Source organism: Rhinoderma darwinii, chromosome 12, assembly GCF_050947455.1.
Source record: "Rhinoderma darwinii isolate aRhiDar2 chromosome 12, aRhiDar2.hap1, whole genome shotgun sequence".
NCBI classification, from domain to species: Eukaryota; Metazoa; Chordata; class Amphibia; order Anura; family Rhinodermatidae; genus Rhinoderma; species Rhinoderma darwinii.
In genome coordinates, this window is record NC_134698.1 from 6,027,077 (window position 1) to 6,053,964 (window position 26,888).

At 42.0% G+C, this 26,888-nt stretch overlaps 1 protein-coding gene and 1 long non-coding RNA gene across 2 annotated transcripts in view; one reads left to right on the forward strand and one right to left on the reverse strand.

Moving 5' to 3' along the window:
* Positions 1-26,888, forward strand: part of LOC142664562 (uncharacterized) — a 143,662-nt gene that overhangs the window by 34,833 nt on the left and 81,941 nt on the right. The window lies entirely within an intron of this gene.
* The window catches only part of KIRREL1 (kirre like nephrin family adhesion molecule 1), a 173,656-nt gene that overhangs the window by 13,286 nt on the left and 133,482 nt on the right, over positions 1-26,888 (reverse strand). Inside the window, exons 2-7 of the mRNA XM_075843714.1 lie at positions 16,920-17,066; positions 12,693-12,842; positions 7,545-7,705; positions 5,897-6,047; positions 4,013-4,118; positions 1,007-1,155 (exon numbers count right to left, since the gene is read on the reverse strand). Of these exons, the coding sequence (XP_075699829.1) occupies positions 1,007-1,155; positions 4,013-4,118; positions 5,897-6,047; positions 7,545-7,705; positions 12,693-12,842; positions 16,920-17,066 (864 nt within the window). The remainder of the gene's footprint in view (positions 1-1,006; positions 1,156-4,012; positions 4,119-5,896; positions 6,048-7,544; positions 7,706-12,692; positions 12,843-16,919; positions 17,067-26,888) is intronic.

The window sequence follows — 26,888 nt, forward strand, 5'->3', positions numbered from 1 at the left end:
CCCTGGAATCGGGGAGACAACGCTATTCAGGTTAGTTAACCAGTTCAACTTATATGACCGAGTGACAGATCCTCTTTAAAGGAGGGTTTCTGGCCAAGTAGTTGTCTGCTCTTTCCTAGAATATAGGAAGAAGCGGCGTCGACAACCCTTACTGCACCTTAAACGCTTAGTTTTGTTCCAACAAGGCTTGGAGCACAACGAATGCGAAGACAAGGGGTTAATATGCTAAAAAAAAAAAAAGAGCCAATCAGAAAGGCTTCGTAGAATTTACAGCTTTGCTAGGCCAATCGTCAATCACTAGGGATGTACAAGGATGATGTCCTTCATGTCTGAGCGATAAGCTGAAAATTGATTCTGTGTGAGGAAAATAAAAAAATTCAAGGTACTTGTCGGAGTAAAGTGTGATTACTGTCATGCAAATAAAGATGCAATTGCCTTGATTCACAAATGGCACCAGCCGTGTTAGGCCGCGCCGGGTGATTGACGCATAAAGGCTGCAAAAAGTGAAATGATAACGCGCTCTCCCGACCGTACTAATTATTTCTCCAGGTTTACATCATATATAGCCTTCCCCTTCCCCGACCTATCACAGCCTCGTCACGTATTTGCACCAGTCGTGTTCGTCATGATGTGCGCCTCCCCCCCCCCCCTCTATTGTATCTATTAGTAGGAAAGAAGTCCTGAAATGGAATGACTCAACTATGGGATGCCGGATAAAAGGAAATGTAATACATAGTCTAAAAATAAAATTCTGATAATCTAGCATGATCGTGACCACCTCGGAGATATATACAGACTCTCCGGTTGCTGGCTATGCTGAAGAGTGCCCATAGCATTGATGACCGGCATGTTTGACAGAGGGAACTTTATCAAGTGACCAAACGTTGATCTATTGTAAACTGAACATCGAAAAGCACTATTAAGTGTGGCTCAGTCCCAGAAGTCACTCCCAGCTAACCGAGCATGCTGGGAAGTGTAGTTCTGTAGCAGCATGCGCATCACTTACAATGTACATCCACCAGAGTGCTGACGTTAGTGCTGCCGACCTCGTTGTGGACTTCACATGAGACCGGCTCAGTGAAAAATGTGTAATCCACTTGCGTCTCGTACGAGCTGTCCCTGGCCGCTTCGATGATCACTCCTCCTTTAGCCCACCTAAGAAAAAGAAAATCCATGCTCATAGGTCATATAGTGACATATAGGACAAATAGTGACATGTACAAAAATTCTTCAAATGATCCCGTGTCAAGTGTAAGCTACATAGGCGATTTCTAGAATAAGTGGGGGTTTTGATCCCAGGAGGCAACTTTCCAGGACTTCTAGACTTTTAGTCTACTGGACTCCCAAGTCTAAACTGCTCCCAGCATGCTCCAACAACCTGAATGTGAGAGTTGTACCACAGGATGGAGACCACTTGTATAGACATACTGGCATATACTAAGGAGACGATGGTTTACTTCAGCCTCATGTCTCGAAGAGTTACCAATCCATATGGAATAACAACCAAATTGTAATGACGGGGGTGAGGAGACAGACAAGTGAGCCCTAATCTACCCGCCACTCAGTCCCTACCTACTTGCAACGACCCGCCCTAGGCGACAGGGTACAACTGGGCGACGGTCCCTACGCTCAATAAGTGCACGACAGACAAACAGACAAGGGTACACAGAGCTAGGGGGAGAAAGGGGCAGTTGCCCACGGCAACACCGTGAGCAACAAGAGAAGTGAACAAGCCGAGTCAAACCAGGAGAGTACGAGGTGCCGAACGCAGAGCAGAAGAGTAGTAAACAAGCCGAGTCAAACCAGGAGTGTACGAGGTACCAAACGCAGAGCAGGAGAGTAGTCAGCAAGCCGGGGTCAATATGAAGCAAGGACAATAGTACAAGAAGCTGCAGCAGGGCCAGGAAACCACACGAGAAGAATCACAAGCAAAGGAGGAACAGGAAAGGCAGGTATAAATAGACAGAGGGCGGGAGCTAGCTCCGTCTGGCCAGGCTGTGATAGGTTCTCCCACTCCTAAGCCTGCCACCCTGAGTGGTGGAAGATGGAGTCAGTCTCACAGACATAGAAGCAGGTGCAGACTGATTATCTATGGGCGTTTACCCCGAAGCTGTGCCTGGCAGATCCTTTACACAAATAATAACCAAAAATTATCTTATCCAATAAACACATTGTGTCCCTGTATAATGCAAATATAATAGACCTGCTTAACAGTAGCTGCACCTATGTTGAGTAAATTGGGTTTGGGCAAGGTTATTTTCTCTCTCTTAGTACTCTACCTTTGGAAGTGTCAGTCTACACTGCAGTTCTGACATTCTATTCATAAACTTGGATAAACAGATCTATAGGTCTCGTCCTAGGGAGGGCATGGAATTGTTGGAAGATAACAAAGAGACACCGTTGTCCGTAAATATGCTTTTGTCATTCTATAGGGCAGCACGGAATATCTCTTTTTCTTCTTAGGGTGCCTGTATAAGACTTGAACACTTGTTCAGGGTACAGTGTGAGCTGGCACGATTCCTCCCCCCACCCCCTTCTCCACTTCGGAGCCCGTCTCCACTTATTGCCCACACTATACAAACACCGAGGATAACAGGCGCTCTTGAAGGCAGCGATAAATAAAACATTAATACACCCGTTCGGTTTAAATATGCATGATTGTAAAACAGGAGCAGTTGGCAGTAAACAGGATCGTAAAATAAAAAGGCATAAAATTCCTCAGATAAGGTGTTTAATGGACATCTACAGCTCCCGTCTTCTGCTGCTGTGTACTCGCATGGTGGATTGACGGCCAGAGCCGCGGTGGAGTTCGGGTGTTAAAGGGACCTTCCCCCTAATATCGGAAAATCCTCAACAAGTCCATTCTGTTTACCTTATATTAGTTACACTATATGGACAGCAGTATTGGGACACCTATACATATTTGTGAGGTCAGACACTGATGTTGGAGGAGGGGGTCTAATTCGTAATCTCCATTCTTGTTCATCCCGAAGGTGTTGGATGGGGTTGAGGTCGGGGCTATGTGCGGCCAGTCAAGTTCTTCCACACCAAACTCCCCCAACCAACCATGACTTTATGGACCTTGTGCACTGGGGCGCAGTCATATCGGAACAGAAAAGGCCGTACCCCAAACTGTTCCCACAAAGATGGAAGCTACAATTGTCCAAAATGTCTTGTATGCTGAAGAATTAAGATTTCCCTTCACTGCAACTAAGAGGCCGACCCCTGAAAAACAACCCCATAGCATTACCCCTCCTCCACCAAACTTTACAGCTGGCACAATGCAGTCGGGCAGGTAACGTTCTCCTGGCATTCACCAAACCCAGACTCCTCTATCAGACGCCAGATAGAGAAGCGTCACTCCACAGAACACGTTTCCGCTGCTCCATAGTCCAGTGGCGGCGGCTGCTTTACACCCCTCCATCTGACGCTTGGCATTGTGCTTGGTGATGTAAGGCTGGCATGCTCGCCCCCCATGCCATGAAGCTCCCAGGCACAGTTTTTGTGCAGATGTTAATGACCGAGGAGTTTTGGACTCCCTTTTTGGGTAAATGCACAAGTGCCGTCACGTGACACTGACGCCATATTCAAAAATGTACTGCAAATGATTACAAGATTACATTTTATTTGTGAAGAAGAAAATCTGCTGACGTTTAGGTCGGTAAATCCACGTTCTTCACGTTTTACCATTACTCAAATGAGCTGTGATCGCCAGTATTGCAGTTTAGTCAATATGGAGTCGATATTTTTGGCAGTGACGCCAGTTGGCAGGGCTCCGCTTCAGCCATTATGTCCCCGAGGAAACACAACTCGGCCATTAACAAATGAACCACGGCTGGGGATTTTTTTAAAATTTTGCTGTAGAGTTGCCAAAAAATGAAAGCCTCATCGCAGTGGTTGTGCCAAAGCGGAATCCGATTGACGACGTCACAACGGTGTGATTAACTTTTTTTACCTCCAAATGTTAGACAAGGTATTGAAAAATAATATACATGTAAATGACGATACTGACCTGTAACCTTTAATTGTCGGGTTAGCGGTGGCCATGCAGGTAAACTGGACCCGTTCACCCTCTAGCACTGTTTGGGGATGGATGGACAGCGTGACAGTGGGGGGATCTGTGAAGAAGAAAAACGCATAGTAGGTCTAATACATATTAGTAAAAAAAAAAAATTGCCCTCTGAAGTTATCACCCATTTTTCCAGACTTATGAAATGGAAACCGTCAGTAAGCTTGTTGACAACTAAGCAGAGCTCCTATAATGCAGGGGGCGGGGAGTTATTTTTCTTACATCGGATTACTGATAGAGGGGTCAGCAACCTTCGTCACGCCAGCTGTTGTGAAACCACATTTCCCAACGTGCCCGGACAATCTTTGGCTGGAATAATAAAGCCTTTTGCCATTCAGTGCATGCTGGGAGTTGTAGTTTCACATCAGCTGGAGTGCTGAAGGTTGCTGACCCCTGGTTTGGTACCCTGAATTAAAATGACCAGAACAAAATTTGCCTAGACAATGAACAAGCGGGGGATTTTCAGAATTGCCTGCAGAATTTTGAATGCAGCTCTGGAGTATAATACCGTACATGATCAGTAATTTATGTATAAAGTCAGTTAATTTTTTTTATGTACATGATTATATGTAAACTATAAATGGAATAGTGTCTGACAGTGGACACGCCCTTTAAATTTGGGCTTGCACATGAAAGGAAACTTTTTGAACACTAAGTTATGGAGTTCCTAATTAATAATTTCCACAAGCCCATTTGGCTGCCTAGCGACTGGTTCTGTTGCTGGCGGGTGACACCTCTCCTGAATAAACCCCACTGTCTTCTCCAAAAAACATCCATGCATATTATGCGTCACGTGTGTGAGGTGAAGGCAGCAGGTGTCAGTGAGCGCCGGCTGCTGTGATAGACTGATAGATGCAGATTGCAGTCCGGCCTTTCTATCCGCTGGCGATAAATAGACGAGAATATCTTAAATCACCATCACAGAGATGTATTGTCTCCCTTCCCTCATCTAAATTCATTTGGCGTCGGACGCCTTGCATGGAAAATAAGCCTAGGTTAGATAAATGCTATTAAGTAAATTTGTCTTTTAAGTCACACAGCCAAACGTCTATGAAAATACGAGCCTGCACGGCCGCTGTGTATAAGCGCGGGGGGGGGGGGGGGGGGAGTATTTAAAAGGAGAAAACGATGATGGAAATAGACGTGTCCCCTAGGAATCAAAGGTAATAAGCAAATTAATATAATAATGCTAGGCGGCGTCTATTCAATTAAATCTGTAATTCCTTTAAGCTGGCATTTAAAGGGGTTTTCCATTTTTATAAACACCCTATAAGGGAATTTTGAATTAATAGAGGGGGTCCTCTGTTCACTCTTGACCAGAGAGGAGAACGGTTACATGGAGTGTTTATGTCTCTCTGGAGGACGTGTCCTGTCCTGCATTACACAGGCAACTCATTATTGTGTAATACTTAATTTCCCCTGTGGTGGCACTGCAGCGAGATTGAATACTTGCTGCCAACTGATCGCTGGGGGTCCCAGCAATAGGACACTTTGTGATCAGCTCATCGTCTAATAATTAGGGTTTGTCCAAAGCGGAGAACCCCTTTTAATAGTCTGACAATTTAGAGTTTGAAATCTTCTAAGACCAGGAACAGAAGAATGAGCCGAGAGAACCTGTTTCGAGACTGAAACACGTTGAATGTAGCAGTTCCACAGGTCTGTTATATGGAAACTAAAACGCGACCATAGTATGGCTCTCCGATGCCGGCCTGATGGATGCACTGGAAGAAATGGACTGCTAGTGATAGGAGTGATAAGAAATAACGATGGTGGACATTCCGAAATGTATGTTACTATTGTAAAATGAGCTAAAGATGGTGGACTCACGGTGAACATCCAGTTTGACCGAGGTCTCCTTTCCGGTTGGAATGGCGTAATTGGAAGTTTTACAGGTGAAAACCCGGCCAATGTCTTGGTCTGTGGGGACGATCAGAAGGTAGCTCACTGTGGTCTCACGTTTTCCATCCGACAACACCATCTGAGGTGGGAAATACAGCATTTTATTATAACATTCTCCACATGATACAACCCCTTCCAATCGGTTGTACTACTAGTCCCAGCATGGAAAAAGATCTGCAGCCAGAAGATAATTCCATTAAACCATCCATATTATAACATGGCAGAATAAAAATCACCTCATTGACTAACACGTTTTGTGTTTGATAAAGGTCGTGTACATGAAACGCGTCAGCTCAGCATGTACTCATAGAAAAATAAATTATTTTTTTATCAGTTACACTCAGATTTCTGTCAATCCAGTTTGCCTATTTTCTGACCTATGAAGCGCCATGACTGCCGCCAGTACTTCTTGTCCCAGCACGCAAGAAAGGGAAGAAAAATCTGCAATTCTTTTGTAACTCCTTTACAAAAATAATATATAATTGTCTGACGCGTTTCACGCATGAATAGACATACCTTTGATGAAGAATAAGCTCCTGAAACACGTCGGCCAATAATATGTTAAAAGTCAGAAATTAAATTTGACCGGTGATGCTCTCATAACCTTTCGTCTATGTCCAGACATAGTTCTCCACATGACCTGCAGTCACGAGGCCGTTACATCTCCACTGGGCCACAGCCACCTGTGATTTATGGGAGTCTTTTTGTTTGCCTCCCCATTAAACATATTACAGATTACTTTGCAATGTAGAGTTGGCCAAACAGCCCCTGTATAAGAGTATATATTTCGGCCATTCTTTATCAACAGTGGATGGCAACGCGAGAGCATCTCCAGAGTTGTCACCCAAGTGTATGAAGCGTATTGATGGTGATCGACTTTTATATCTGGGCTTTCTCAGGGGAATATAGACATTGGTTTCCAGAACTGGTATCAGCAGTAGACAGTCAGTATTGACAGAGGCAAAATTCTTGGGCCCCAATGCAGAATCTGCAACAGTGCCCCCTGATACTAGTGCCGCCTTATGTACCACAGTGGACTTTAGACCCCCTAGGCACCAGGGCTTGGGTGTGAATGCTACCTGTGCACCAACTATAGCTACCCTTTTTTTTTATTTCAATAATTCGGTCACCGGTGGGAGGTGGTAGTGAACATTTTGCCTCTCTGTGCTAAAAAGGAACAACCGTATTATATAAAGTTCCAAAAATCGACAATGTACGCTCTCTGCGCTGATGAGAAAGGCGTGAGAGAACGGCTCAGATATGTTACAAAGAAAGATGTGGCCAAGGTTTCGTGTCGAATAAAGAAGATATTGTTAGAAGGCTCAACAATGCGGCTCTGGTCAACTCAGATGTCTCTCTTTGGAAGAACTGAAGACCGCTACTTCCACAAAGACCTTTTATGTTGAGCTCTGCAGTACAGATCAAAATCTCTGGTGCTTTCTAGGGCCAGTGTGTCTGCCACAGGGCAGAATCAAACCGATAGGGCAGGATTTCATAAGGAAGAACAAAGGCTCCTGTCAGGGAAGACACAGCCTGTACAGTACAGAGGTATGCATGGCCCCAAGCTACCACTCACCGTGCTGGCGACAGCACCTTCCTGTGGATTCCCGTCTCTGAACCATTCTATGGAGGCTGCAGGTTTGGCATTTTCAGCCCGGCATGTAAGGTTAGTTGGGGTCCCAGCTCTGAGAAGGATTTCGTTTGAACCGTCATCTATAATAGGGTCTTCTGGAGGAACTGGAAATGTAGAGAACACGTCAGTATAAGAAAATACCAGATATTTCTAATCTGTCCCAGCCACTCATTAATTGTATACTCTTCGGAAAGTGCAACTCCTGTCATTTATTTATGGCCATAGGGGGCAGTATTATAGTAGTTATATTCTTGTATATAGGGGGCAGTATTATAGTAGTTATATTGTATATAGGGGGCCGTATTATAGTAGTTATATTCTTGTATATAGGGGGCAGTATTATAGTAGTTATATTCTTGTATATAGGGGCAGTATTATAGTAGTTATATTCTTGTATATAGAGGCAGTATTATAGTAGTTATATTCTTGTATATAGGGGCAGTATTATAGTAGTTATATTCTTGTACATATGGGCAATATAATAGTAGTTATATTCTTGTATATAGGAGCAGTATTATAGTAGTTATATTCTTGTATATAGGGGGCAGTATTATAGTAGTTATATTCTTGTGTATATAGGGGCAGTATTACAGTAGTTATATTCTTGTATATAGGGGGCAGTATTATAGTAGTTCTATTCTTGTATATAGGAGCAGTATTATAGTAGTTATATTCTTGTATATGGGGGCAGTATTACAGTAGTTATATTCTTGTATATAGGGGGCAGTATTATAGTAGTTCTATTCTTGTATATAGGAGCAGTATTATAGTAGTTATATTCTTGTATATAGGGGGCAGTATTATAGTAGTTATATTCTTGTATATAGGGGGCAGTATTATAGTAGTTATATTCTTGTATATAGGGGGCAGTATTACAGTAGTTATATTCTTGTATATAGGGGGCAGTATTATAGGAGTTATATTCTTGTATATAGGAGCAGTATTATAGTAGTTATATTCTTGTATATAGGAGCAGTATTATAGTAGTTATATTCTTGTATATAGGGGGCAGTATTATAGTAGTTATATTCTTGTATATAGGGGGCAGTATTATAAAAGTTATATTCTTGTATATAGGAGCAGTATTATAGTAGTTATATTCTTGTATATAGGGGCAGTATTATAGTAGTTATATTCTTGTATATAGGGGCAGTATTATAGTAGTTATATTCTTGTATATAGGAGCAGTATTATAGTAGTTATATTCTTGTATATAGGGGGCAGTATTATAGTAGTTATATTCTTGTATATAGGAGCAGTATTATAGTAGTTATATTCTTGTATATGGGGGCAGTATTATAGTAGTTATATTCTTGTATATAGGGGCAGTATTATAGTAGTTATATTCTTGTATATAGGAGCAGTATTATAGTAGTTATATTCTTGTATATAGGGGGCAGTATTATAGTAGTTATATTCTTGTGTATATAGGGGCAGTATTACAGTAGTTATATTCTTGTATATAGGGGGCAGTATTATAGTAGTTCTATTCTTGTATATAGGAGCAGTATTATAGTAGTTATATTCTTGTATATGGGGGTAGTATTATAGTAGTTATATTCTTGTATATAGGGGGCAGTATTATAGTAGTTATATTCTTGTATATAGGAGCAGTATTATAGTAGTTATATTCTTGTATATGGGGGCAGTATTACAGTAGTTATATTCTTGTATATAGGGGGCAGTATTATAGTAGTTCTATTCTTGTATATAGGAGCAGTATTATAGTAGTTATATTCTTGTATATGGGGGCAGTATTACAGTAGTTATATTCTTGTATATAGGGGGCAGTATTATAGTAGTTCTATTCTTGTATATAGGAGCAGTATTATAGTAGTTATATTCTTGTATATAGGGGGCAGTATTATAGTAGTTATATTCTTGTATATAGGGGGCAGTATTATAGTAGTTATATTCTTGTATATAGGAGCAGTATTATAGTAGTTATATTCTTGTATATGGGGCAGTATTATAGTAGTTATATTCTTGTATATAGGGGCAGTATTATAGTAGTTATATTCTTGTATATAGGAGCAGTATTATAGTAGTTATATTCTTGTATATAGGGGGCAGTATTATAGGAGTTATATTCTTGTATATAGGAGCAGTATTATAGGAGTTATATTCTTGTATATAGGGGGCTTTATTATAGAAGTTATATTCTTGTATATAGGGGGCAGTATTATAAAAGTTATATTCTTGTATATAGGAGCAGTATTATAGTAGTTATATTCTTGTATATAGGGGCAGTATTATAGTAGTTATATTCTTGTATATAGGGGGCAGTATTATAGTAGTTATATTCTTGTATATAGGGGCAGTATTATAGTAGTTATATTCTTGTATATAGGAGCAGTATTATAGTAGTTATATTCTTGTATATGGGGCAGTATTATAGTAGTTATATTCTTGTATATAGGGGCAGTATTATAGTAGTTATATTCTTGTATATAGGAGCAGTATTATAGTAGTTATATTCTTGTACATAGGGGGCAGTATTATAGTAGTTATATTCTTGTATATAGGGGGCAGTGTTATAGTAGTTATGTTCTTGTACATAGGGGGCAGTGTTATAGTAGTTATGTTCTTGTACATAGGGGGCATTATTATAGTAGTTATATTCTTGTATATAGGGGGCAGTATTATAATAGTTATATTCTTGTATATAGGGAGCAGTATTATAATAGTTATATTCTTGTTTATAGGGGGCAGTATTATAGTAGTTATATTCTTGTATATAGGGGGCAGTATTATAGTAGTTATATTCTTGTATATAGGGGCAGTATTATAGTAGTTATATTCTTGTATATAGGGCCAGTATTATAGTAGTTATATTCTTGTATATAGGAGCAGTATTATAGTAGTTATATTCTTGTAGATAGGGGGCAGTATTATAGTAGTTATATTCTTGTATATAGGGGCAGTATTATAGTAGTTATATTCTTGTATATAGGGCCAGTATTATAGTAGTTATATTCTTGTATATAGGGCCAGTATTATAGTAGTTCTATTCTTGTATATAGGAGCAGTATTATAGTAGTTATATTCTTGTATATAGGGGGCAGTATTATAGTAGTTATATTCTTGTATATAGGGGGCAATATTATAGTAGTTATATTCTTGTATATAGGGGGCAGTATTATAGTAGTTATATTCTTGTATATAGGGGCAGTATTATAGTAGTTATATTCTTGAATATAGGGGGCAGTATTATAGTAGTTATATTCTTGTATATAGGGGCAGTATTATAGTAGTTATATTCTTGTATATAGGGGGCAGTATTATAGTAGTTATATTCTTGTATACAGGAGGCAGTATTATATTAGTTATATTCTTGTATGTAGGAGCAGTATTATAGTGGTTATATTCTTGTATATAGTGGCAGTATTATAGTAGTTATATTCTTGTATATAGGAGCAGTATTATAGTCGTTATATTCTTGTATATAGGGGGCAGTATTATAGTAGTTATATTCTTGTACATAGGGGCAGTATTATAGTAGTTATATTCTTATATATAGGGGGCAGTATTATAGTAGTTATATTCTTGTATATAGGGGCAGTATTATAGTAGTTATATTCTTGTATATAGGGGCAGTATTATAGTAGTTATATTCTTGTATATAGGGGCAGTATTATAGTAGTTATATTCTTGTATATAGGGGGCTTTATTATAGTACTTATATTCTTGTATATAGGAGGTAGTATTATAGTAGTTATATTCTTGTATATAGGGGGCTTTATTATAGTACTTATATTCTTGTATATAGGAGGTAGTATTATAGTAGTTATATTCCTGTATATAGGGGGCAGTATTATAGTAGTTATATTCTTGTATATAGGGAGCAGTATTATAGTAGTTATATTCTTGTATATAGGGGCAGTACTATAGTAGTTATATTCGTGTATATAGGAGGCAGTATTATAGTAGTTATATTCTTGTATATAGGGGGCAGTATTATAGTAGTTATATTCTTGTATATAGGGGCAGTGTTATAGTAGTTATATTCTTGTATATAGGGGGCAGTATTATAGTAGTTATTCCTGATTTTAGGATAGTGGGTGGAGCTTTGCATTTTATTAAGAGAATACAATACCTGGATATAAACCACATAATAAAATATTCTTATATAAAAGGATACAAAATATGATCTATATAAAAAATTGGAGCTTTACGTATTCTTCCGGTAAAAGAAGAGGTTTTGCGTTTTGCGCAGAGTTAGTAAACCTTATCCCTCTATTAGCAGCACACAGGGCTTTGTGATGACGGTAATAAGACTTGTGGCTGCAGGAAGATGCGTACAGTGAAAAAGGTGAGAGGAAAAAATTCCAGGTATTTCACACGGGAGAAACCTTGGACAATGAAGTCTTTGTTGCGTTCTCCATCCTTTAAATTGTTACTGGGAGGGCAAGCACTTTCTGCCTGGCTGACTGCTAATTGTCACCATACAGGCTATGGCATGTACTGAATTGCTCCAAACAAGACGACCTGGCGAGGTGGGAGCTGCACCCACTGTGTAAACACCAAGCCTTTTTAGGTGTGAGAAAACATCAAGGTTTAGTACCGATGACTAGCAGAAGATAAAGAAAATGTATCTTAAAGTGCTAGAACTCTAACTGCTGCGGAACATTTTGGCAAACCTCTTGGGGGATTTGCATTTCTCATCATTTTTATTGTATTTGGTGATATCAAAGGGGCGGGGCTGTGACAACCACTCATCGATGGGGACGGTATTATCCGTGTGGACCTCAAAAACGGCAAAGCAATATTGGGACGATGTCCTTTGGGTGGGCTTATACTGGAGAGTTACATCTAAAGCTCAGCCACTATTCATGAACCAGGAGGCTCAGGATGAACATACCCATAGATGTTTCATTCACATGTCTATTTACGCTGATGCAGAAGCTCAGCCAGACAGCTTTGGCGCCAGCCTATCTTGGTGATAATAATGACAGACTGAAAACATCCAACTTAGCCAATCAATATATCTTTCGAGATCAGTCAAAATCCTTGATCGCCCTTAAAGCTACGGACACTTTAAGAATTACCGATCTGCTCATCAATGAAATTAGGACATCTTGAAATCCTTACTTAACACGGTCAGTTTAGCTCCTTTGGATCTCAAGGCGGCCTCAGTGGCTTGGCACTCGAAATTGGCATCATCATAAATGCTGGCGTTGGTAATTTCCAGGTTGTATTGCCCAGAGTCTGTGTTTCCAACAACTTGATAACGCGGCCAGACTGGGGAGAAAGACGAAAGAAGATATTTAATTAGGAAAGAGAAACTCTCGGCTCACCTGGTTATAGGTATGATATGGCGGAGGACGGACATGCGATAACGCCTGTATACGTTTGACGGCTTAGATCTTATTGGTTAGTGGATGGTCTGGTCCTGCACCATTTTTATTTTGCTTCAGAGTCTTTTTCTTTAGTGCACTACGGACCGTATATTTGGACAGCATACCGTATATATGCGGATGAGTTGTGGATGTCTACGAATCCGTAAAAGCCATTATGGTCATGTGCATGAGGCCTTAGGCCCCATACACACGACCGTAAAAACCATCCATACTTGCGGACTGTAATTACGGTCCACAATTACGGACCCATTCACTTTTGTTGACCACGGACACCTTCCCGTATATTTACGGGAGGGTGCCCGGGCCGTAGAAGTGTACCGCAAAAGATACGACATGTCCGTTCTTTTGCTTTTTACGGGCCACGCTCCCATACATTACGGGACGAAAATGCGAGTGACAGGCGACCGGCCATGCCCGCAATCACGGGCAGTGACTACGGGCACGGCCGTGTGCACGAGGCCTTAATCTGGACATGATATTCCCCTGTATCCTGTCCTTCTGATACTTGCACTTCCTAGCTGTGCCTATAGGTGGCAGTGTGGCACTAGGTCAGTATGGTCCATGGATTGTATTTATGGAGACCGCAGGAGATGTGTTCGGTATATGTGGGGTGTCATTTTAGACCAGCTGAAAACTCATTGTCTCTGATATTACTGAGCTGATGGCTGCAGCCGACTGATCATTGGTAACTAAAGCCATAGATCTTGTCTGGATATCTATCATCGAACGTTTCTCCTGCTGTTTGGCCCTCAAATAGTGTTGTGGCTTAAAGGGAGATGCCACCATAAGTTATCACTTCACAAACCATTGAAATGCATTGGGGATTATGGGTTTCAAGGGTCTACATCTTGTGATAAAGAGGTTAAAATTCCTAATTTGGGAATTGTTGGGGTTCTGGTTTGTGGTGCCCTATTGATTCCCATAAAGAAGAGGCCATGGTTCACCCTAATGTGCTGGTATTTTTTTGTATAATTAAAAGTTATTGGATTTTCCACGGTTTTCTGCTTGTTGTTATCCAGTAGGAACAAAAATTATTTACATCCAGTGGAAGTTCATGGTCGTGTGATGCACACACAGGTGCTGGGATTGTTACAGTATGTGTATCAGAGTTCTTTCTTCTAACGATACCAGCACCTGTGTGCCCATTACGTGACCATGATAGATCCCAGCATCTGTGTCCATCACATGACCCTCTAACAATCCCAGCACCTGTGTGTCCATCACATGACCATGTAACGATCCCAGCACCTGTCCATCACATGACCATGTAACGATCCCAGCACCTGTCCATCACATGACCATGTAACGATCCCAGCACCTGTGTGTCCATCACATGACCATGTAACGATCCCGGCACCTGTGTGCCCATCACATGACCATGTAACGATTCCAGCACCTGTGTGCCCATCACATGACCATGTAACGATCCTAGCACCTGTGTGCCCATCACATGACCAGGTAACGATCCCAGCACCTGTGTGTCCATCACATGACCATGTAACGATCCCGGCACCTGTGTGCCCATCACATGACCATGTAACGATCCCAGCACCTGTGTGTCCATCACATGACCATGTAACGATCCCAGCACCTGTGTGTCCATCACATGACCATGTAATGATCCCAGCACCTGTGTCCATCACATGATCATGTAACGATCCCAGCACCTGTGCGTCCATCACATGACCATGTAACGATCCCAGCACCTGTGTGTCCATCACATGACCAGGTAACGATCCCAGCACCTGCGTGTCCATCACATGACCAGGTAACGATCCCAGCACCTGTGTGTCCATCACATGACCATGTAACGATCCCAGCACCTGTGCGTCCATCACATGACCATGTAACGATCCCAGCACCTGTGCGTCCATCACATGACCATGTAACTATCCCGGCACCTGTGTGCCCATCACATGACCATGTAACGATCCCGGCACCTGTGTGCCCATCACATTCAAATATATCTCCACCCAGAACCTACTATTTCAGGTGGGACTACAGGGAACCTGAATATCCGGCGGCCACCATGTCACACTCGCAGGGGTCCCGTAATGTCTAAGTTGAGAAAACCCCTTTAAGGAAAGTAGGAAATTGGGGATCGCTGCAGTCACTCCTGTGTTATCAGGTTCTGAGTCGAGTTGGATGGGCAAACAGAACCAGTTGATCAAATCGATGAATACCCACAAGTTAATGGGGGGAATTTGAATAAATATTGGTTCAGCCCACACTTTGTGGACGTTTTTTTAATATATATATATATATATATATATATATAAGGTCATTGTGTGCAGAATATTTTGTCTCATTACTCAGAGATGACATTATTATATTTTGGTGACATAACACCAAAAGGACCCCATGTCAGGGTGAGGCCTGCAGAGCTTTCATGTGGGAAACGTCTTTAATAGGAAGAGCAGGGTGTGAGAATATCTCCTCCCGGCCTCCGGATTCACCTACACGAGGCCAAATAACATAAAAGAGCAAAGGCGCGTAGAAATGCGGCTCTACCTGTTTGCTGATGAGTTCAGGTGCTCTACATTTTATTACCATGAGCTCATGTATATTTTACAGAGCGGGTATTATGGTATGGGGCGTTTTTGAATTATACGAGGGCTCATTTCCTGTGGTAGTGTATTTGGAAATGTCGCCGTATGTGAAGCGAGGTCAAGTTTGTCGCAGTATCTGGGCCTTTACATCTTATTCTTGTATGCATTTTAAAAGGAATCTTCAGCAACATTGTAATTCCATTTTTGTTGGTTGCCTAGCAACAGGCACTGCTGTCACTGGGTGACTACATGGGATTACTATAGAGTACTTTTATACAGCTCATTCACCCACTGGTCTGCCGGAGGGCTGTGGAGGGTACCGAAGCTCCACCATTACCGGTTACCCTCCGATTTTCTTCTTGGGCCGATGGCCGCTAGAAATATATTTGTGTGTCGGTGTATATAGGTATATACAATTTTTCTCTCTTTTGTATATAGCTTTATGACTGATTAATTGCTTAAGGGGGCAATAGAAAGCAAAATATGATTATCTGACAAACTAGTGCCTATGGTGTCCTTTGTTTGCATTTGAGATAAGCGGCGCCACCTTAAAAGTACCTTAGGATCCTGGGTACTTTTAATCTAAAAGCTAAGAGTAATAATGAGAGAAGATAATAGATAATATCTAACCACTTGCAGCCTGACCCATGGCGGGGGAGGGTGGTTGCACCTAAATGTGACCCAGACTCTTATCTGGTCTCCCCATTCAGAGCCTCTCGAGCTGCGGAGCCCTTGGCATCTATCACTGTGTCAACAGGACGCCAACAAAATGAAGTATTTGGAGCAATTTTGGTTAGTCAGCAGAATCTGGAGCTTTGTGCAGGGCCGGGGGATAAATTGCTGCCTGCGGTTTTGCAGAGCAGAAGCAGTTGGCGGGGGCAGATAGGCAGTAATTGATGGATGGGAATGGCTCGGAGAGCCAGTCCAGATGTATGAGGTATTCACTGGGGCCTTGTGAGGATAGGGAGCGGATCTTTACGCCTTATAGCATGCAAGTCCTCAAACCAAATCACTCTGATCTTCCATTAACCTCTTGATCGCTCTAATTTCCTCAAGTCCTCGAGACGTCAGAAGTTATAAAAAAATTTTGAGCTGTTTTTTTAGTTATTTCTGTTTCTGGGATCGCTAGATGACAACCAATTCAACCACCCAACTTACCTAAAGAACTAAAATCTCCCACTTTTGTATCACATTTGCCACGGAGAAGTCTGGAAAAGCTGGGTGACAACCCCTGTGGGAGCTTTTTCGGCCGCTGTGTTGGTTGTCATCCAGGAATGCATAGAGCGGATCTTTAGCAATTTTACAATTTGAGGACTTTTTAATGGCATTTTTAATTTTTGGGGGGAAAAACACTTTTTATTATAAGTCGACGCCAATTTATAGGAAAATATAAGAAAGTCAAGCCTTACTTTTTAGATTCCCCAGACCGAGCGCCAGTCCATCTTTGGTCCACTGTACAATACCCGAGTAATTCAGCACCACACATGTTAAAACAACTTTTTGCCCGGCTACCACAGTCTGGTCGCTGGGCTCCTGGAGGAAACGAGGCTGCACGGCTGTAATTAAAAAAGGAAACAAAAAATTTGTAACAAAATATATCTGAAATTTGAAAAAGCTACCACTAATTGTTACGTAAAGCGGCTTGCGGATCATGTGACTAGTTTGACATGACAGCTGAACACATTTTTGACAGTAGTGGCCCTTATCAACCAATCAGAAACCACCTCATTTTTTCTTTTTAGGCTTTTTTGAAAATTAAAGTTACAACCTAATCGGTTGTTATGGGCAACTACACCACATTTCCTTTCCCCCAGTTTTGATAAATCTCCCCCAAAAGTTTGTTGTTTGTGTGTGCTGAGGGTCTAACAAGGCATGAAACACGGTAATCTTGGCTGCTGAGATCCCGTCAAGTACGGATTACATATATATCACCCCATTTTCGTCGATCCTAAGAGCCTATAGTCAAAGATAACTCTGATAAAGGGAAAAACACACATTTTCCTTTGCTCATCAGGAGATGTATTAGACCACTGTAATCTAGTGTGACTGATGCCATAGAAAACGGGTAAATTTAAGCTGGTAAATAATACATGACCAGACCAACAACTGATACGTCATCGATGTAGCGGTGACCCAGAGGTTACCACAAGTTAGGATCGCTGTCTGCTTTAATAGAGATCCAGCCATGAAATCCTCATCATGAATTTGTCATTCTGAAATGTGCCCCTGATGAGATAAATAACTAAACATCTACGTGGTACATGACATTAGCCACTTGAACCAGAACCGCAGGGTTTTGTTTGAAGCCGCTATCAGAGGGGGACACTTTGGGTTTCATTAATATAGCGGAGAGTTCATATGGAGAATCTCGGTCGCAGTACCACATGTTGAAACCAATGTAAACATTTTATAATGTCATAACCTCATAGCTATATCCATCTGGGACCTCCACAGACTATATTATAAATGGAAAACCCCTTTGACAGTATTTTTGTATACTTTGGTCTAATTGGTGGGTCTAATTAGGGCTCAATCTTCGGTGATGATACTAAAATGATGAGTTTGGGGGGAGTGCAATCGTCCTGATCTTTTTGCATTTCGGGCTCAGACAGCAGGCAGCCCACAGGGAGTAATTGGCGTTAACTGTAGGGCTAAACGTAGTCAACCCCTCCCTTCTAGGAAACATTCAGGCCGATCAATAGCAGTCATGTTTCCAGAGAGATGCAGCTTGATTCAGTCTCCGAGGTTAAAAAACAGAACGGCTGGCTGCCTTGGGGCTAACAGGTTATCGATTGCACCTTACGCTACAACGGGATCCTATGAGGCTTCTGCAATGTGGAGCACTTTACCCCAGAGCGCTCATAGGGAATTTAGGGTCACATGAAAAACAAAAATAAGCAAGTGGCGTTTACCTAAAAGAAACATTTGTACGTATAGTATATATGTTTTTGCTAATTTTTGAATCTACTTGCTTAAATTCACTTTTTTGTATCCTCCCACAATTACGTGGACATCAACATCTCCCCATCTCTGAGGGACTCTGCTTATCCTAAACTTCCAGGTTCATAGATATAATGACTGATAGGGGAACGAGGAAGGAGGGTGTAAAGCTGCTTAATAACGCAGATTAATAAACCTTTGAACTTGGTGGACGTAACCGGTTAACCGGGCTGTTTTTGCAATAATTTTTTGCTTTAGGGGGGTGTATTTCAAACAACCAAGCATACCCCTATATAGCCTGAAAATCATACTCTTCTCCTCAGGTTATATTTCACCATCACCCACATTAAAGAAATGTGCGAGAAAATGCCCTAAATTTTCCCATGCACCATTGTCAGGCATTTTTGATTCTTCATCAACATTTTTTGAAAACAGATGACCAGCAGCCAACTCCAGGTAAAAGATCTGGCCTGGTTCGCCTCCACCAGGAATGGACGCAGGTTGTACTTCTGGCAATATGTCGTCAGGCTCCAGAGCTGCTGACAACCCTTGGCGAATGATGGCCTTTCTCAGCAGACAACTGGCATTGAGAGCATTTCAAATTTCCAACTCTTTCTACGTCCCCTTGGTCACCAACTCAGGGAACACGTGCTAGGTGACCACCACTAATAGAGGTGGTCATCCAGCTTTCCATAGACTCTAAATGGTTTCCTCTCTTACTCTTTCTTATGGCTCTGCATTACTTATATGACCTGATCTAGTGATCAGAAGAATTGAGCCTTGTATGTGGCCGCTAACCATCACTACCAATGGTCAGGTACGCCTATGTGGTCTAGTATCCAATCTTATGCAGATGGTGGAATAGACCATTTCTTATATATAATAGGAGGGATAGTGATCGCCGATCTTGTGTCACTGGTGGGATCTCCAATGCTTCAGGCGTCCAAGGATGGGCAGAGGTTTCTCAGGAATGACTGCCCCTTTAAGACATCCTGACCAACGGTAGCGTAGCTTGTACAACTATCCCAGCTCCGCTCTCGGCTTTTGATGTCATCTATAGGATAGTTTTATCGCTTGCCAGTTCTCGGAGGCTGCAAGTTGAGCAGCACAAAATATATTTTTTTAATTTACAGATCCCGAAAAGTTTAATTTACTAAAAGCATACTTTAAGTGCACCCTTTGCTCTGCTTCCTTACCTATCTCAGTCAATTAAATTAATTGTGGAAAAGAAAAATCACTGACGAAAAAACTCATACTGCGGAAGCAAGGACTTGGCGTGGAGACCCAGCACAGTAACCCTTTGTGGTCATTATCAAAGTTACAGAATCGGGAGTAGCAGTGGTGAGCGAAGGAAAAGTCTCTGTGTAAAGCCCATCATACATGGCAAGATTTTTTTTAAGGGTCAGGGGGCCGATATTTTCTTACTATCGAAAATATTATATGTAGTCGTTTTTTTCTGGATTAAAGCGACCCTCTTGTTTCAGGACAAAATTATAAATGTGATGGGGGGGGGGGGTAAATGGAGTAATATTACCTGGTGCGCTCCAGTTCTGCCCCTCTGCTGTGAATCTGCCATTTTAGGGTCCCCTCTGTGTTCTCAAAATGGACTGAGTCTAAGACACTCCCTCTGTTCACGGATTGGACAGAACTCGCGTGAGCAGCTTAAGCCAATCCGAAAACAGTGGGAGTGTCTCAGACTCAGTCTAAGAAGCACTGCAGCTATTTTGGGGCAGCACAGAGGGGACCCTTAAACGGCGGATCCACAGCAGAGGGGCACAACTGGGGGGCACCAGTAAAATTACTCCATATACCCCATCATATTTAAAATGTTGTCTCGGGAACGGAGGGTCACTTTAAAGCATTAAGAACATCGGTCTTAAAGGGCAACTCCACTTTTAAAGAGTCTTTTGAAGTCATTAAGACACATCAATGGGGTTGTCAGCCAGAATCCCTGCTCACGTTGAAGGGGCCGACTACTCTACTGTTTAGAAAAAATTCAGCCACACCACATGGCTTGGGCTACATGGCGACAAAAAGTCTCCCACCAGTTTGCATGGAATGCAATAATTCTCCAACCTTCTCGGAAATGTTGCTGTATTGCATGGTTGCTTCAAACCATAGGGAATGCTTCAGCTGATTATAAGCGGGTGACACTGGTGTCACTTACTTATTATCCAAAGAGCCCCAAGAAGTCAGAGACCTTTTTGGCTTCTGAATAATCCTCATGCTCTATAAATAAAAATGCCATTGAAAGAAAGGGTTCGTACGGTGTGGTGTCAGCTGATCATAGCGAGGGACATCGGTGTCAATGGCTAATTATCTGAGGAGCTCCATATTGCAATGGCTTGAATAGGATAATTGTAAGGTGATGCTCCAGAGATTATAAAGTGAACCCAGCTACATTTTTAGAATAGCCTCCATAGACATGTAACACTGCCACCAAGTGGCCAAATTCTTGTGAAAAAAAGAAAAATACTTTATAGCCTATTATAGTCAAGGGGATGAACTCGTTTTGTTCCAAAATACGAGCAGCACAGAATGATAGGCCGACAATAGGCCTTTCAGTAGGAATTATTATGTGGTATTAAATAATTTTTTCTCTCTTCAACGACTGAGCCGCAATGTTCTAAAGTCATGCGTTGTTCTAGGAGCACAGAAAAGGCCGGGAGCCATAGAGGTATCTCACAGATAATTTATTGTATTAGAAGAAAGAATGGTTATGTCTAAAGCATTGACGGGGATCATGCCGAGTCAAGGACTAACATGTTTCCACCAGTTTGAATAACAATGTGATTCTCAGTACAATAATCAAAGAAGTACAATGAAGCCAGCCAGACCTTGTAATACTTGGGGGTACATTGTGATCCCCAAATCGTCTTTTCTCTTTGTTTTGTTTTTAATCTTGTGATCTGTGATAAGTGGAAACAGATCCAATAGAAATTTTAGTGTAAAATACTACCCCTTTCATTCTTCTGATTTGATGGGGGTGTAACTTTTTGATTTTTCAGGGTCTCCACTGCACTATAAATAAAAATAAAAAAATACCAAAAATTCACAATCCAGCACTAGGTTCACCACAATCTTCCAACAGGAACCAGAAGTCCCAGTAGGGCATGTGAATACACGCTGCCGCCACTTTATTACAGTATAATTGGTTGTTGTCACCCCGGGACCATGTGCTTAGTTGGATCAGCAATGGCCAAAAACATCACTGCTGCCACTTAACAAATAGCCACAAAAAGAATTCCTAAAGCCTAAAAGATTCCTGTTAAAAAAAATGTAAAAGGAATTTTATTGGAATTTCCCTTTTAAAGTGACGTCCATGCCTACGGTAAAGGGTGTTTCCATGTTATTAATAAATTGATCAGACTTTTATTGGACATGTTGTGCCACAGAATCAATGCTGATGTTTGTAAATGTGGTGCGTAAAATAGGCGTTATGCATAAAATTGCTTTTGTACCACAAAATTGATTATGTAGCGGCACAATCTCCTACCAAATTGATTTTGTAGTACATAATTATGCTGAAAAACTGATTTATTGCTGACAAAGCTAATTTTATGCTTTTCTTCCCCATATCACGTGCCTGCTCCTCATACCTCCCTATATCTTCTTTCTGCTCCTCATACCTCCCTATATCTTCTTCCTGCTCCACATACATCCCTATATCTTCTTCCTGCTCCTCATACATCCCTATATCTTCTTCCTGCTCCACATACATCCCTATATCTTCTTCCTGCTCCTCATACATCCCTATATCTTCTTCCTGCTCCTCATACCTCCCTATATCTTCTTCCTGCTCCACATACCTCTCTATATCTTCTGCCTGCTCCTCATACCTCCCTATATCTTCTTCCTGCTCCTCATACCTCCCTATATCTTCTGTCTGCTCCTCATACCTCCTTATATCTTCTTCCTGCTCCTCATACCTCCCTATATCTTCTGTCTGCTCCTCATACCTCCCTATATCTTCTGCCTGCTCCTCATACCTCCCTATATAATTCACCTGCTTCTCATACCTCCCTATATAATTCACCTGCTTCTCATACCTCCCTATATCTTCTGCCTGCTCCTCATACCTCCCTATATCTTCTGCCTGCTCCTCATACATCCCTATATCTTCTGCCTGCTCCTCATACCTCCCTATATCTTCTTCCTGCTCCACATACATCCCCATAACTTCTTCCTGCTCCACATACATCCCTATATCTTCTTCCTGCTTCTCATACATCCCTATATCTTCTTCCTGCTCCTCATACCTCCCTATATAATTCACCTGCTTCTCATACCTCCCTATATCTTCTTCCTGCTCCTCATACCTTCCTATAAAATCGGCCTCCTCATACCTCCCTATATCTTCTTCCTGCCTCTCATACCTGCCTATATCTTCTTCACGTTCCTCATACCTCCCTATATAATCTTCCTGCTCCTCATACCTCCCTATATCATCTGCCTGCTCCTCATACCTCCCTATATCTTCTTCCTGCCTCTCATACCTGCCCATATCATCTGCCTGCTCCTCCTACCTCCCTATATCTTCTTCCTGCCTCTCATACCTGCCCATATCATCTGCCTGCTCCTCATACCTCCCTATATCTTCTTCCTGCCTCTCATACCTGCCCATATCGTCTTCACGTTCCTCATACCTCCCTATATATTCTTCCTGCTCCTCATACCTTCCTATATCATCTGCCTGCTCCTCATACCTCCCCATATCATCTGCCTGCTCCTCATACCTCCCCATATCATCTGCCTGCTCCTCATACCTCCCCATATCATCTGCCTGCTTCTCATACCTCCCTATATCATCTGCCTGCTTCTCATACCTCCCTATATCTTCTTCCTGCTTCTCATACCTCCCCATATCATCTTCCTGCTCCTCATACCTTCCTATATCATCTGCCTGCTCATATCTCCCTATATCTTCTTTCTGCTCCTCATACCTTCCTATATCATCTGCCTGCTCATACCTCCCTATATCATCTGCCTGCTTCTCATACCTCCCTGTATCCTCTGCCTGCTCCTCATACCTCCCTGTATCCTCTGCCTGCTCCTCATACCTCCCTGTATCCTCTGCCTGCTCCTCATACCTGCCTCTATCATCTTTACATAACTCACACCTCCCTATATCATCTTCCTGTTTCTCATACCTCCCGATATCATATTTTCGTTCCTCATACCTCCTTTTATCCTCTTCCCGTTTCCTCATACCTCCATATATCTTCCTCAGACAATTACTAGAACATAATCTTATTCTGTAATAGCACAAGGCAGCTGTAATAACCACTGGACGTCATACTAGACCAGAAGTAGCACAAGCTCTTCTCATCAAACCAACAAGGGGATACAAATTAATTGACCAAATATTAACATTCTAGAGAATTAAATTATCTTTTATTATAAAAACTAAGTTCGAGGGGAATTATGTAGGAAAAAAAAGAGAAGCAAACAAATACATCTTTACTAGAATGCCTCGTAACATCATGATTGGTATAACAACACTCCCCCCACACCATTGTGGACCACATGTACCCTAATTTGATCTTTATCCTAAAATATTAAGTAATGTGCCCAATAGTGCCAAACACAGTGCCCCTATAATACTGCCTGCTATAGTGCCACACATAATGCCCCTATAATAGTGCCTGCTATAGTGCCACACACAATGCCCCTATAATAGTGCCTGCTATAGTGCCACACACAATGCCCCTATAATAGTGCCTGCTATAGTGCCACACACAATGCCCCTATAATAGTGCCTGCTATAGTGCCACACACAATGCCCCTATACTAGTGCCTGCTATAGTGCCACACACAGTGCCCCTATAATACTTCCTGCTATAGTGCCACACACAATGCCCCTATAATACTGCCAGTCATAATATCCATTTAATCATGCCAAACACTGTGTCCATATAATAGTAATAACAGCAGTCATAAAGTCCTTCTACACGACAACCCAGAGGTAGTGGTTGATGGTACTGCAGTGGTAGAAGACCTCGCTGTTGCTAGTCTATGGCATAGCCACCGTGTATTACCATATAGACCTCTCCTAGCCTCAGCAGACCATTCACTGTGGAGTAAGGGCAGTGACCACCTTTCCGCTTGGCCTCCCCCTGTATGTGGCGGTGTGCTTGCCTTAGCTTTGTCTTTTGATTGGTTGAGGTCCCGGGGGTTGGCTCCCCAACCTATCACACATATATGGCGCATGCTGTGGATATGCCATATTTATTTAAAGTAGGAAAACCCCTTTACGATGTTAATATCTGTATAGAATCCACAGCGATTCTCCGAGCATGGACAGCCTTCCCTCCCACCCTCAATAACTGTTCAGATTTTTTCCTGCTTTGAGCCTATGTCTTGTGTCCCCCTCGAGGGTAATATCTTCCTTGCTTCCCCACATCCCCCTATTTAAATCATCGCTGCTCTTTGTGTCTGTCTGCTCGCTCAGACCACAAACAAGACAGGAACTCCACCTGGGAGCAGAATTGCAGATGAATAAAATGTTCTAAGCTTTTGCGATCGTGAGCCAGGAGAATATATATCGTCCCCGTCCTACCATCTTCTGAGGTGTCACGTTGTTCCTACACATCTCGCTGCCACTTCACTTTAACATCCTCCCTCTGTGCTCCAGGATCTTCAGCACATGCTCCACTCATGTTAAACATTAAAAGAAACACCCGGGCGCCATGTTTAGGGGAATTTCAAGCCGTTAAGTAATTGCCCTTAAAGGTAATCGGTGGACAGAGCCTCTTTAAATTAGAGTATGTTACCAAGTCCCTATAGATGCCAATGTGCCAGTCAGAGCAATTCCCTCTGGTTTTTATTATAATTTGCTGCATAATGAAACGTTCTAGAAGTTATCAAGATATATGCTTGCTGTCAGTGAATAGAAACACTCTTGTCCATATCCAGAGGCTAAAAACCGGTCATGATCATGCACAACTGATGCTGCTGCAGGACTCGTTACTGCTGCAGGGCTCTGATACACTGTAACGAGGCATGCAGCTGTGTCAGTTGAACATGATCTGGACAGGTTATCTGTTCCATTCGCTGTCGGCAAACCTATCTTGAGAATTAAAAATGATAGTGCTTTTAGAAGCTGCAGAAGTCTTCATCATACAGTTATTAAAACCATAAGACCCCTACAAAGATGCAAAAATCTTAAAACTTCTTGGTAGTACCCCTTTAACTCCCAAGTTTGGGGCCGTCATTTATGCTGCTCTTATTTTGAAGTGATTGGTTTATCATTAGTTGGGCATCTGTAAACCCCAATATTCATAAAGGTCTCTGTCCTTGGCTGGTCTTAGACCCTGTTCACATCTGCGTCAGGGGAGCAGAATGAGGGAATGCCAGACGCAACGGTTCCTCTGCAACATGGAAACCAACAGCGGCCGACCGAACCCATTGACTTTAATGGGTTCCGTCGGCTGTCCGTCGGGGTGTCTGTGGTTTTATGGGAAACGATCGCTCAGCATGCTGCGATATTGTCTCCGGTAATCTCTGCTGGATCTGGGATGGAGGCCCCTGGTGGAGCCTCTAATGTGAACAGGCCCTGAGGCTGCATTGTTGTGTCGTCCTTGGAATTCCCATTGGGTTTATAGTTGATATTATTATAGAGGAACATTTGTAGGGGTAGTAGTCAATAATTATTTCCTTTGCGGTTGCGTCAATCTCCTCTTTTTTTTTTTTTCATGTTAACGGCAATTGACGTCCTGGAGTGATATTATATATATTGGCTAAGACTAAACTAAAAACCCAACGTCTCTGACCTATTGACAGGAGGGGCCATAAGGGGACTATGGGGATAAAGTAGGGCATACTAGAAGTTTACACAATGGGGATCATCTTCATGGAAGCCTTGAGGGTCTTATGAGGACCATGTAAGACCAACATCCCTCGATAGCTACAATGTGGAACATGGTCTTAAAGCAGAACGCATTGGTAGGTCACCAGAGATACCAAAAACGAGAGAGGTATCCCTTATTTTTGGATAGTGGGTGGAGTCGGGGGATCTTTTTGCCCCTGTGTGCATCCAAAAACTCTGTCCTACAGGAAGCAAAGTATTGACCATCTAAACACAACCGGTCTTCGAGCCTCAGAGATGTTATTTGATCCTAGTGGATTGATTGGTTTTCCCCTCCCAAACCCTTTCGAACCGTCTTTAGTCACGACTTTATGGCCTTTTTGTCTCTTTCCTGTAAAGATTTCCCTTGCGTCTCATCACAAAGACACAAGAAAAAAAAAATAGTCTGTTCGTTCCTCGGTGTCTTAAAAGAACATCCCAAGCTCCTCATTACCCAGGAGACGCGTGTCAGTTCACTTTAGCGTTTGACCGCTTTTCCTGCCTCTAATACCATCACACAAAGGTCACGTCTCTTTAAATATTCCTCCGGTCTGAGTCACTTTGGAGATACTTTGATCTCTTGCACAAAGTC